General features: G+C 36.8%; 1 protein-coding gene across 3 annotated transcripts in view; it reads left to right on the top strand.

Moving 5' to 3' along the window:
• The window catches only part of MTMR6 (myotubularin related protein 6), a 43202-nt gene that overhangs the window by 11050 nt on the left and 18007 nt on the right, over positions 1–14145 (top strand). For all 3 annotated transcript variants that reach the window (XM_047722936.1, XM_047722935.1, XM_047722937.1), the window contains 4 exons: positions 2066–2182; positions 5963–6125; positions 7604–7761; positions 8296–8424. In XM_047722936.1, the coding sequence (XP_047578892.1) occupies positions 2066–2182; positions 5963–6125; positions 7604–7761; positions 8296–8424 (567 nt within the window). The remainder of the gene's footprint in view (positions 1–2065; positions 2183–5962; positions 6126–7603; positions 7762–8295; positions 8425–14145) is intronic.

The following is a 14145-nucleotide window of genomic DNA, read 5'->3' as shown; positions in this document are numbered from 1 at the left end:
GCTTCCTCCTCTTTCTCTGCCTACTTGTGATCTCTGTCAAATAAATAAAATCTTTAAAAATAATAATAATAAATAAATTTTAACTTACTTGAACAGCTATTATTTTAAATTTAAAAAAAAGCTCTGGAATTAAATTTCTTTGGGGGAGTTAATTAGCTTTTTACATGTAGTTATTATTTTGGAAATCATAATTTCATAATGAGGGACATTTTACTTCTATTTTAGTAAGGAAAAAGAAAATATATGTGGGGGCAAGTACAGAATTAATGAGATAATTGTTAGTAATCTGGTTTTGAAGACATACAAGTTAAAGAACTATCTACAACCTGATGTTATAGCTGTGAATTAAAAATTTTATGTTGGTCGTTTTACTCTTTTTTCCCCTCCTGAAGAGAATGGACAGCAATAAATAATTGTGTTTTCAAAACAGTTGTCCCTTACACAGTCCTGGCCAACTCTAACCCCACTCTCCAGTGGCAGCTGTGTGTGTGTGTGTGTGTGTGTGTGTGTGAGAGAGAGAGAGAGAGAGAGAGTGTGTGTGTACTATTAAAGAAGAAGTACTATGTACCTCACCGTCTCAGCTGCTAGAAGACATAGAGCCAGCACACGATATAATCTGTAATGGAATTCGGAGCCAGGAGGAACTAACTGCAAAGCTGAGACATTAAGTAAGTCAGTTAATTTTCTGAGGATTCCAGTTAGGAGAAAGGGCATCATTGAACCCCAAAGAATGCTTAGCACTTGGCTAAGCAGAAGAGACTGTCTTAAGAAGGGAGAATGAGTATGAGTATGAGTAAAAGCACAGAGCTGACCACGAAACATTGTCTTGGGTGGAGTGGTGAGGAGAATATAGAAATTAAGTTGGACTTTACAACCATTTAAGTGTTTCTTGATTTAATTTTTCTGATAGTTTACCTCCATGATGCTGGATATATTACTTGATTTGCTAACTTAAATATATGGACTCTTGAATCTGTCAGAAGGCTAAAATTAATAACACAGGAAACAACAGGTGTTGGTGAGGTTGTGGAGAAAGGGAAACCCTCTTGCACTGCTGGTAGGAATGTAAACTGGTGTGTGTAAACTGGTAGGAATGTAAAATGGTGCAGCCACTGAGCAGAACAGTATGGAGGTTTCTCAAGAAGTTAAAAATAGAACTGTCCTATGATCCAGCAATTGCACTACTAGCTATTTATCCAAAAGATATAAAAATACAGACCCAAAGGGGCATATGCACCTCAGTGTTTATAGCAGCATTATTAACAATAGCCAAACTATGGAGAGAGCCCAAATGTCCATCAACTGATGAGTAGATAAAGAAAATGTATATATATACAATGGAATATTACTCAGCTGTCAAAAATTATGAACTCTTGCCAATTGCAATGATGTGGATGGAGCTAGAGGATATTATGCTAAGTAAAATAATGTCAGAGAAACAAATAACTTATGATCTGACTCATGTGGAATTTAAGAAAGAAAACAGATGAACATATGGGAAGGAGGAAAGGAAACATAGAAGAGAGGGAAATAAACCATAAGAGACTCTTAATGGTAGAGAATAAATTCAGGGTTGATACGGGGAGATGGTGGGGGATGGGCTAGATAGGTGGTGGATATGTAAGAGGGCACTTGTGATGAGCACTGGGTATGAGCATTGGGTATTGTATGTAAGTGATCAATCACTGAACTCTACTCCAGAAACCAATATTCACTGTATGTTAAATAATATTTAAATTAAAAAATGTATGGGCTCTTGGATACGAAAACTGTTGTTTTTCATGTGCCTCCTTCCTGTTCCCCTTAGTATTTGTGTTTTGTTTTGTTTTGTTTACAGAGTTCCTTTATGGGTTGTATTTCTAACTCTAAATTGTACCTGTTATTTGTGGTTTACATGTTCCCCAAGATATGTGAAATTTAATGTTCAACATTAAATAACCTCATGTTTTTTAATAGAAAGGGGAAAAAATTTGAAAATGGTGCATTTAAATCATGAGATAACAAAGAATTTGTATTATTTTTGAAATGACAAATAACTTTTTTTTTCTTTTTTCCTTTTTTCTAGGTTGAGCAAGTGAAATTACTTGACCGATTCAGTACCAGCAACAAGTCGCTAACAGGAACACTCTATCTTACGGCCACACATCTATTATTTATAGACTCTCATCAGAAAGAAACCTGGGTAAGAAGGGCATCTGCTGTACTGCCTACCATACTTAGAGTAATGGACTTAGCCTATTGCTGTATTTCATTTTGATCAGTATAAAAAATTTAACGAAAAAATTTTTCATAGTCACATGATCACATCTACTCTCCCTCCTAATAAAACAAGGATACCATGTAGAATATGGAGCTCTTGTCTACGGCCATACCACCCTGAATGCGCCCGATCTCATCTGATCTTGGAAGCTAAGCAGGGTTGGGCCTGGTTAGTACTTGGATGGGAGAATATGGAGCTCTTTTATAGGATATAGCAAGACTCTTTATCTGCATTAATAATTATAAAATACCTGCTTGTTCCTTTCAATTTTTAAAAATGTAAGTAATAGATGTATATGTTTAATATTTAATAGTTTAAATGGCATAGTCCATGGTATTTTTTAAAAAGATTTTATTTATTTATTTGAGAGAGAGAATGAAAGTGCACCTGATCCATGGTATCTTTATACTAAATTGCAATTATGGTGTTTTTTAATCGATTATAGATCAAATAATATAGTAATGGATATTTTGTGTATATTTCTTCCTGTATTTGCCTGGGAGTAAAATTACTGGTGCTTAGATAAGTATGTATTCTCCTTCACTAAATGTGGCCCCGCTCCAAAGTAGTTGTCTCAAAATATTCTCAGTAGATGGGGCGCCTGGGTGGCTCAGTGGGTTAAGCCGCTGCCTTCGGCTCAGGTCATGATCCCAGGGTCCTGGGATCGAGTCCCACATTGGGCTCTCTGCTCAGCAAGAAGCCTGCTTCCCTCTCTCTCTCTCTCTGCCTGCCTCTCCGTCTACTTGTGATCTCTCTCTGTCAAATAAATAAATAAAATCTTTAAAAAAAAAAAATATTCTCAGTAGAGTGTGATATATTGTCCGCCATCGTCAGCAACATTGATATTGTTAGCTTTAAAATGTTTGCCTCTCTGGTGGATGTGCAATTGTGATTTTAAATTGCTGATTACAAGGAAAGTTGTCCTTTCAGATATTGTGGCCTTTAGATTTCCTTTTCTTTTTCTCTTGGGCTGTTTGTCCTTTTATTGGCTTTATAGGAGTCTGGTTTTTAATGTTTTGTCTGGTATGTGTTTTGTAGATAATTTCTCCCAGTGTGTGGCTTGTCTTGTATGCATACATGTCTTTGAATTAAAGTTTAAAATTTTAGTGTATTAGATTTTTCATTTCTTCTTTTATGGTTTATGCTGTTTTCTGACTAAGGATTCTAACTGTCATACAGTGTTTTTTTCTAAAAGTACATTTTGTATTTCAAGTATAAGTTGTTAATAATATGGAAAATATTTTCTTTGATGATATAACGTAGGGATTCATTTTTATTTTTATTCTTTTTATTATTATATGGGTACTGATGCCATTTATCGACAGTTTCAGTACATTAATGTGTAGTATCAATTCTTATAAATAAAGTAAGGGTTTGCTTTTGAACTCTGTTCTGTTCTTTTGATATATTGATTCCACTTATAGGAGCATACCGCTTTCTTGACTCTAGCTTTTTAATACAATCTCTCTTTTATTCTGCTCTCTTGATTTCCCCAGGAAGGCCATCCAGTTTATATGTGATTGCATTAAATAAGTCAAGATACTTACCTGAGATGTTGATTTCAGAGATGTTGTATTCCCTCAAGGCACTGGAGCTCTTCCCTGTCCGGTGCTGGCCCAGGAACTGTCAAGGGTTTCACCAAGCAGGGCCTGTCAGATCATTCATTCTCATTCACTCTGTCTACCCTTCATTTGTCCATCTGCCTCAGTATCTTCTCAGTATGTTTTCCATCTCCTAGAGATAGACAGGGAAGTTCCCCCACGGACCTTTTCTTGCAGATGTCGGGAACATAGTTTGGGGGCAGGGAAAAAAGTCTGTATTATTCTCTCTGATTATTGTCTTTAAAATGCCTTTTTATCAGTATATTCCCATATGTCTCTCCTGAATAAAATCTGTTTAGTACATTTGGTCCATAAAAATGAACATTTTAGATCTAGAAGGAGGCTTACTAACTTTATCTTTTTTCTTATTTTACAGATTATTATTTTTTCAAGATCACATAACTAGTTAGTGGTAGAGCCAGGTCTCTCCAACATTTTCTTCTTGCAAATAATATTGGGTTTTAATTAGAAGCATAATAGTGATGTAGTAGCTTATTGTCTCTTATTCTCCATTTTGATGTTACTGTTATTCAGATCATTTTGAATAACTTGGCACAGGCCTGCTAATATAAATGTTAGTGCTAAATCTTAGCTATAGGTTGGGTTATTTGTAGCAAGTACTAAATATCTGTGTTATATATACTTTTTATGTCTGTAGAACAAGTTCTTATTAATCTTTTTTAAGCTTTTCTTCATTATTTTATGCACTTAATCTTGCACGAGAACTTTAGAAAATACAAATAATTAATATTGATTTCAGCATTTAATATTATAATCATATAATATATCTGTATGGTATAAATAATCATCCATCTCTTACTCTGCCACAGAAAAAGGAAAAAGCAGTCTGGGATTTTTTTACTGTACTTACATTAAAGTTTTAGATTAATTTGGGCTGCATTGATTTCTTGCCATGATTGAGTTTTATCACTCACTCACTATGACTCTAAGATCTTTGACTTTCTAGAAAAACTTCTTATAAATATTTTAAATTCATAGGAATGGGATTGAGAAAAAGAAAACTTTTTATTTTTAGTAGCAAACAATATTAGAACTGGTATGAATGATAATCATATTTAAATTTTAATCATATTTAAAAGTATTGAGTTTATAGTAGGACTTTCTATTCATTCAATAAACATTGTGATAGAGGTATAAGCAGAGACACTTGTAGTGCTCATTTGGTCAAATTTTAAGTTTGGATTTATAAGGCATAATATTTGAAACTTTTTTTGAATAGGGTGGTTATAATGCTGCAGATACCGTGGTAAGTGCTGGGGATAGAACGATGCTCAGCTTAGTCATAGTGTTGCTCCTTATGAAGTTCCCAGCATCTGGCTAGAGAAATAGACATTCACTATACAAAGAATTACTCATGTTCTAAGTGCTGTGAAGGAAAAGTATAGGCATAAGAAAATGGAAGGGATCTCACTTACTTGGGAAAGGCAATGGGGGTCGTCAGGCTGTTGTTCTTGATGATGAGGTTTAAACAAAGGCCAGAAATAATACTAGAAGTTCCTAGACGAAGAAGTAGATCTATAATTTCCCAGTTAGTAGGAGCAACTCAGTGTATGTAAAGAAGGTTGGTGCATTTGAGGAGCCAAAGAGAGGACGCTGTCACTCAAACTTGATGTGGGGAAGGACTTGAAATGAGTCTAGAGCCAGAGTCTAGTAAATGACATGACTAGATTGCCCTTTATTTATTTTTTTTAAATTGCTTTTTAACGGTCACTCACCTGCCCTGTAGAAAATGGGTTAGAGGGGGTCAAGAGTAGATATGGAAAGAGCTTTTAGGAGGCTACTTACAATGGGAGCTACTTACAATGGCTACTTACAATGAGGCTAGGGGAGTGACAGTGGACATGGAGAGAAGTAGAGAGGTTACAGAGGTATGTGGGAGATGCAGTTCTCAGTGTTTGATGATGTACTGAGTATATGGAACGATGGACAAAGTGTCAGAGAGCATAGTTCTGGCTTAGGCATTCAGTCACGAGTTTTGAGTACTTTGTTTGAAGAGGGCATTTCTAACATGCATGTACTCTGGAAGAGAATACGATATTTAGCGCTTTTTTATGATGATGATCACGTTTTTTTCATGTAGATATTGCACCACCATATTGCCTTAGTAGAGAAACTAGCTTTGACTACTTCTGGATGCCCACTTGTGATTCAGTGCAAGAACTTCAGGATTGTGCATTTCATTGTTCCCAGAGAAAGAGATTGCCATGATATTTACAATTCTTTGCTACAACTATCAAAACAAGGTACTGTTTTTAGAGACCAAAGCTTAATTTTGAGATGGATTATCTATGATACGTAATATGCCATTGTTACTTTATAATTGAAGTTACCCTTAAGTTCTTGTGTACTCTATTCCAAAAAATTTGGCTTGGAAATGATTAGATGCTTCTGCTCTAAATTTTTAGAATGATTTCCAAAGAAGGGGTAAGAGTAAGGAAAAAACTTAAGCAAATCATTTAGAGTACAGTTTTTTTTTTTTTTAAGATTTTATTTATTTATTTGACAGAAATCACAAGTGGGTAGAGAGGCAGGTAGAAGAGAGAGGGGTGGAAGCAGGCTCCCTGCTGAGCAGAGAGCCTGATGGGGGCTCAATCCCAGGACCCTGGGATTATGACCTGAGCCGAAGGCAGAGGCTTTAACCCACTGAGCCACCAGGTGCCCCTAGAATACAGATTTTAAAAACTATTGATTTATAGTAATGTTTTTAAAGTTTGTCGGTGGCCAACAGTGCAGCTTCCCCCACCCGCCCCCAAGTGGGTATCCATAATCACGGGGAATAACTTGGGAATTGATTGTTAAATGAAAAGTTAAGGAAGGTCAAGCTCCTCTGGTAGCCCTGGGACCAATGAATTTAATTGATCAGAGTGGAGCATAAGAGAGATGACCAGAGGGAAAAGAGAGGGTGAATCCTACTTCAGGAGGTAGATAGTAGGAGGAATGAGAAGAGTGTAGGCCAGAGAAAGGAATCCTGTCACTATGCCTTTGGGATCTGGAGGCTTCCTTCCCACAACATGACTTGAATTATGTAGATCTCTCTAGGAAACAAAGCACACTGGTTACTGAATGTTACTTTGTTGTTGAACACCTGGACTGCAGTGGTCTAGGAGATAAGGGTGTGTCTAGGAGCAGGGATAAGCTCACCCTTCTCTCCTAATACATAAAGCCTGTAGCATTTACCCGTTGTCCCAAGTTAAGCCAGATCTTATAGTAAAGATGGTTCTGTCACTTTAGAGGCTTAATATTATTCAGGAGTAAGTGCTCTCTGGAGCTTTGTGCAACCATTGCCACTGTCCTATAGGAATGTATATGCAAGTTCATGTTCTATAGGCCACCTCTAGTTTTTTATCTCAGCATTTCGTATTTCCATTTTATATCTCATTTGGGAAGTGTGGTGGGTGAAAAGTACCTGCGTCTGTGTCATTAAAATTATACTTTTAGGAAAAAGAAATATTACATTAGAGTATTTAATATAAAATTATTGTTTATTAGCTTTTGCTGATTTTATAAATTGAATCTCAGTTTAATGTGTATGTCTTTAGATATGATCCTTTGAATTAAAGGACAGAGAAAATAAATTGAGTCCAGATATGTTTAGGTATTAGTTATCTCTTTGAAAATTTTAAAGAAAAAAATTTTTTAAAAAAAGAAAAATTACTGTTATTTATAGAGTTTTAAGTCCTAGAAGTTACATCATAACATTTATGTATTTTGTATACAATAGCAAAATATGAAGATCTCTATGCATTCTCTTACAATCCCAAACAAAATGATTCGGAACGACTACAAGGTTGGGAGCTCATTGATCTTGCTGAGGAATATAAGAGGATGGGAGTGCCAAATTCAAACTGGCAGCTGTCTGATGCCAACAGAGAATACAAGGTAACTCAGCAACATTTTTGTTTGCTTGTTTTTATTTAAATTCCAGTTAGTTAACATACAGTGTGATACTAGTTTCAGGTGTACAGTATAGTGATTCAGCACTTACATACAACACCCAGTGCTCGTTACAAGTGCACTCCTTAATCCCCATCACCTATTTCCCCCATCCCACATCCACCTCCCTTCTGGTAACCAGTTTGTTGTTTATGGTTAAGAGTATGTTTGTTGGTTTGCCACACTCTCTTATTTTCCCCCTTTACTCATTTGTTTTGTTTCTTAAATTCCATATAATGAGTGAAATCATATGGTATTTGTTTTTCTCTGACTGACTTATTTCAACTTAGCAACCTTTGGAGAAATTCAGAATATGTTAGTACTGAGATGGAGAGTGTCATAGTAGTATAGTAAATTGTCTGTATATTGTTATGTACTGTTCTTGCATTTAATAAGTCTTAAAGTTTTTTAAAGGTGATTTTTAACCTCATAGTTTTTGAACTGTGTGTAGAATGAATATGTTTTATTTGATTTTTACAGATTTGTGAAACTTATCCCAAAGAACTTTATGTTCCCCGAATAGCAAGCAAACCAATAATTGTTGGTAGTTCCAAATTCCGGAGCAAGGGAAGATTCCCAGTTCTTTCCTATTATCATCAAAATAAAGAGGTAAGAAAGAAGATTTTTTTCTTTTTTTATTTTACAAATGTGGCATAACCCCTCTTCAGGTTTAAGTGTCCAAATGAACACTCATTTTTACATAGGAAGGTCATTATTATAATGTTGCTGATAGAGAAGTGTTGGCTTTTCTCTTGATTATGTTTTTGAAATTTTAAAATTACCCTAATGTATAGAAACTTTCATACTTTTCATCTTTCTTTCCTCCTCCACCCTCCTTCAGCCTTTTCTTTCTTTTAGTAGGGACTTGAGAATAATGAGATGAGTGAACAGATAGGTTCTTCTTTCCTGTGGTTCTCTCGATCCTGCTTATATTTGGGAAGAGAAGATAGCTTTGACAAACCAACTATTGAGAAAAAGAAGAGAGCCAAGGGTATTTCAGGCTCACAATTTTTATAGAAAGCACTTCTAATCAGAAGGATTTTGCAGTACGAAGAGGTGGAGGAGACATCTTTATACTGAGATGCTGTAATAGGGATTGCTCATTACAGCAAAATTTTCCTTTGTAGCTTATAACAGTAGGTCACAGGGTACTATGTGTTAGATGCTTTATATGCAAGAAGTCCCATGATAATTTTATAAGGTAGGCTCTGCTAATTACCTGTAACTTTCAACCTGTGAAGAGAGGGTAAATCACTTTTCCTATATCAACAGCCAGCCAGTTGTGGAGTTTAGCTCTGACTCCCACTGCTTGTGACCTGATTTTTTTCTCAGGAAGCTTTTTGAATCTTTTCTCCCCAGTGTTCTGAAATTTCACAGTGAAGTCCATGGCGTGTTTTTTTAAAATTCTATCTAGAAACTCACTTTTGGGAAATTACTTCTCTATTTCTGTGGTAACTTTCTCTCTTCTGTTACTTTTCTTTGTACTTGTGTTTTGTGTGTGTGTTAGTTGGCAAGTGGGCTTTTGTAAACCTCCGTTTTTCTTAATTTTTTCTATTTTCCATCTCTTTCTAGTTTTTAGAAGATTTCCTTGACTTTGTTTCCAGGCCACATCTTTATTATTTTTTTATTTTTTATTTTAATTTTTTAAAGATTTTATTTATTTATTTGACAGAGAGAGACCACAAGTAGGCAGAGATGCAGGCAAAGAGAGGGGAGGAAGCAGGCTCCCCACAGAGCAGAGAGAGCCCGATGGCGGGGCTCAATCGCAGGACCCTGGGATTATGACCCGAGCCGAAGGCAGAGGCTTTAACCCACTGAGCCCAGGCGCCCCGTCCACCTCTTTATTTTTGCTATTCCATTTTTTAAAATCTAAATACTCCTTCCTATTTTCTGAACTTTTTTTTAAAAAATTTTTATTTTTTATAAATGTATAGTATATTTTTATCCCCAGGGGTACAGGTCTGTGAATCGCCAGGTTTACACACTTCACAGCACTCACCATAGCACATACCCTCCCCAATGTCCATAACCCCACCCCCTACTGTCAACCCCCCTCCCCCCAGCAACCCTGAGTTTGTTTTGTGAGATTAAGAGTCACTTATGGTTTGTCTCCCTCCCAATCCCATCTTGTTTCATTTACTCTTCCTTAACCTTCCCCTTAACCCCCCATGTTGCATCTCCACTTCCTCATATCAGGGAGATCATATGATATAGTTGTCTTTCTCTGATTGACTTATTTCACTAAGCATGATACCCTCTAGTTCCATCCACGTCATTGCAAATGGCAAGATTTCATTTCTTTTGATGGCTGCATAGTATTCCATTGTGTATATATACCACATCTTCTTTATCCATTCATCTGTTGATGGACATCTAGGTTCTTTCCATAGTTTGGCTATTGTGGACATTGCTGCTATAAACATTCGGGTGCATGTGCCCCTTCGGATCACTACGTTTGTATCTTTGGGGTAAATACCCAGTAGTGCAATTGCTGGGTCATAGGGTAGTTCTATTTTCAACATTTTGAGGAACCTCCATGCTGTTTTCCAGAGTGGTTGTACCAGCTTACATTCCCACCAACAGTGTAGGAGGGTTCCCTTTTCTCTGCATCCTCGCCAGCATCTGTCATTTCCTGACATGTTAATTTTAGCCATTCTGACTGGTGTGAGGTGATATCTCATTGTGGTTTTGTGTATTTCCCTGATGCCGAGTGATATGGAGCACTTTTTCATGTGTCTGTTGGCCATCTGGATGTCTTTGCAGAAATGTCTGTTCATATCTTCTGCCCATTTCTTTTTTTTTTTTTTAAAGATTTATTTATTTATTTGACAGACAGAGATCCCAAGTAGGCAGAGAGGCAGGCAGAGAGAGAGACGGGGAGGCGGGCTCCTTGCTGAGCAGAGAGCCTGATGCGGGGCTCGATCCCAGGACCCTGAGATCATGACCTGAGCTGAAGGCAGAGGCTTTAACCCACTGAGCCACACAGGCGCCCCTCTTCTGCCCATTTCTTGATTGGATTCTTTGTTCTTTGGGTGTTGAGTTTGCTAAGTTGTTTATAGATTTTGGACACTAGCCCTTTATCTGATATGTCGTTTGCAAATATCTTCTCCCATTCTGTCAGTTGTCTTTTGGTTTTATTAACTGTTTCCTTTGCTGTGCAAAAGCTTTTGATCTTGATAAAATCCCAATAGTTCATTTTTGCCCTTGCTTCCCTTGCCTTTGGCGATGTTCCTGGGAAGATGTTGCTGTGGCTGAGGTCGAAGAGGTTGCTGCCTGTGTTCTCAAGGATTTTGATGGATTCCTTTCTCACATTGAGGTCCTTCATCCATTTTGAGTCTATTTTCGTGTGTGGTGTAAGGAAATGATCCAATTTCATTTTTCTGCATGTGGCTGTCCAGTTTTCCCAACACCATTTGTTGAAGAGGCTGTCTTTTTTCCATTGGACATTCTCTCCTGCTTTGTCGAAGATTAGTTGACCATAGAGTTGAGGGTCTATTTCTGGGCTCTCTGTTCTGTTCCATTGATCTATGTGTCTGTTTTTGTGCCAGTACCATGCTGTCTTGATGATGACAGCTTTGTAATAGAGCTTGAAGTCCGGAATTGTGATGCTACCAACCTTGGCTTTCTTTTTCAATATTCCTTTGGCTATTCGAGGTCTTTTCTGGTTCCATATAAATTTTAGGATTATTTGTTCCATTTCTTTGAAAAAAATGGATGGTATTTTTATAGGAATTGCATTAAATGTGTAGATTGCTTTAGGTAGCATAGACATTTTCACAATATTTATTCTTCCAATCCAGGAGCATGGAACATTTTTCCATTTCTTTGTGTCTTCCTTAATTTCTTTCATGAGTACTTTACAGTTTTCTGAGTATAGATTCTTAGCCTCTTTGGTTAGGTTTATTCCTAGGTATCTTATAGTTTTGGGTGCAATTGTAAATGGGATTGACTCCTTAATTTCTCTTTCTTCTGTCTTGTTGTTGGTGTAGAGAAATGCAACTGATTTCTGTGCATTGATTTTATATCCTGACACTTTACTGAATTCCTCTACAAGTTCTAGCAGTTTTGGAGTGGAGTCTTTTGGGTTTTCCACATATAGTATCATATCATCTGCAAAGAGTGATAGTTTGACTTCTTCTTTGCCGATTTGGATGCCTTTAATTTCCTTTTGTTGTCTGATTGCTGGGGCTAGGACTTCTAGTATTGTGTTGAATAGCAGTGGTGATAACGGACATCCCTGCCGTGTTCCTGACCTTAGCAGAAAAGCTTTCAGTTTTTCTCCATTGGGAATATTTGCGGTGGGTTTTTCATAGATGGCTTTGATAATATTGAGGTATGTGCCGTCTATCCCTACACTTTAAAGAGTTTTGATCAGGAAGGGATGCTGTACTTTGTCAAATGCTTTTTCAGCATCTATGGAAAGTATCATATGGTTCTTGTTCTTTCTTTTATTAATGTGTTGTATACATCACATTGATTTGCAGATGTTGAACCAAGCTTGCAGCCCTGGAATAAATCCCACTTGGTCGTGGTGAATAATCCTTTTAATGTACTGTTGAATCCTATTGGCTAGTATTTTGGTGAGAATTTTCGCATCTGTGTTCATCAAAGATATTGGTCTGTAGTTCTCTTTTTTGATGGGATCCTTGTCTGGTTTTGAGATCAAGGTGATGCTGGCCTCATAAAATGAGTTTGGAAGTTTTCCTTCCATTTCTATTTTTTGGAACAGTTTCAGGAGGATAGGAATTAGTTTTCTTTAAATGTTTGGTAGAATTCCCCCAGGAAGCCGTCTGGCCCTGGGCTTTTGTCTGTTTGGAGATTTTTGATGACTGTTTCAATCTCCTTGCTGGTTATGGGTCTGTTGAGGCTTTCTATTTCTTCCTGGTTCAGTTGTGGTAATTTATATGTCTCTAGGAATGCATCCATTTATTCCAGATTGTCAAATTTGTTGGCGTAGAGTTGCTCATAGTATGTTCTTATAATTGTCTGTATTTCTTTGGTGTTTGTTGTGATCTCTCCTCTTTCATTCATGATTTTATTTATTTGGGTCCTTTCTCTTTTCTTTTTGATAAGTCTGGCCAGGGGTTTATCAATCTTATTAATTCTTTCAAAGAACCAGCTCCTAGTTTTGTTGATTTGTTCTATTGTGTTTTTTTTTGGTTTCTATTTCATTGATTTCTGCTCTGATCTTTATGATTTCTCTTCTCCTGCTGGGTTTAGGGTTTCTTTCTTGTTCTTTCTCCAGCCTCTTTAGGTGTAGGGTTAGGTTGTGTGCTTGAGACCTTTCTTGTTTCTTGAGAAAGGCTTGTACCGCTATATATTTTCCTCTCAGGACTGCCTTTGTTGTGTCCCACAGATTTTTGAACCATTGTGTTTTCATTATCATTTGTTTCCATGAATTTTTTCAATTCTTTAATTTCCTGGTTGACCCATTCATTCTTTAGAAGGATGCTGTTTGGTCTCCATGTATTTGGGTTCTTTCCAAATTTCTTCTTGTGATTGAGTTCTAGCTTCAGAGCATTGTGGTCTGAAAATATGCAGGGAAGGATCCCAATATTTTGATACTGGTTGAGACCTGATTTAGGACCCAGGATGTGATCTATTCTGGAGAATGTTCCATGTGCACTAGAGAAGAATGTGTATTCTGTTGCTTTGGAATAAAATGTTCTGAATATATCTGTGATGTCCATCTAGTCCAGTGTGTCATTTAAGGCCTTTATTTCCTTGTTGATCTTTTGCTTGGATGATCTGTCCATTTTAGTGAGGGGAGTGTTAAAGTCCCCTACTATTATTGTATTATTGTCGATGTGTTTCTTTGATTTTGTTATTAATTGGTTTATATAGTTGGCTGCTCCCACGTTAGGGGCATAGATATTTAAAATTGTTTGGTCTTCTTGTTGGACAGCTCCTTTGAGTATGATATAATGTCCTTCTTCATCTCTTATTATAGTCTTTGGCTTAAAATCTAATTGATCTGATATAAGGATTGCCACTCCTGCTTTCTTCTGATGTCCATTAGCATGGTAAATTACTTTCCACCCCCTCACTTTAAATCTGGAGGTGTCTTCAGGTTTAAAATGAGTTTCTTGTAGACAACACATAGATGGGTTTTGTTTTTTTTGTCCATTCTGATACCCTGTGTCTTTTGATTGGGGCATTTAGCCCATTAACATTCAGGGTAACTATTGAGAGATATGAATTTAGTGCCGTTGTATTGCCTGTAAGGTGACTGTTATTGTATATTGTTTCTGATCTACTACTTTTAGGGTCTCTCTTTGCTTAGAGGACCCCTTTCAATATTTCCTGTAGAGCTGGTTTGGTGTTTGCAAA

The sequence above is a fragment of the Lutra lutra genome, chromosome 3, assembly GCF_902655055.1.
Source record: "Lutra lutra chromosome 3, mLutLut1.2, whole genome shotgun sequence".
In the NCBI taxonomy this organism is placed as follows: Eukaryota; Metazoa; Chordata; class Mammalia; order Carnivora; family Mustelidae; genus Lutra; species Lutra lutra.
This window is presented reverse-complemented; position numbering and strand designations above follow the sequence as displayed.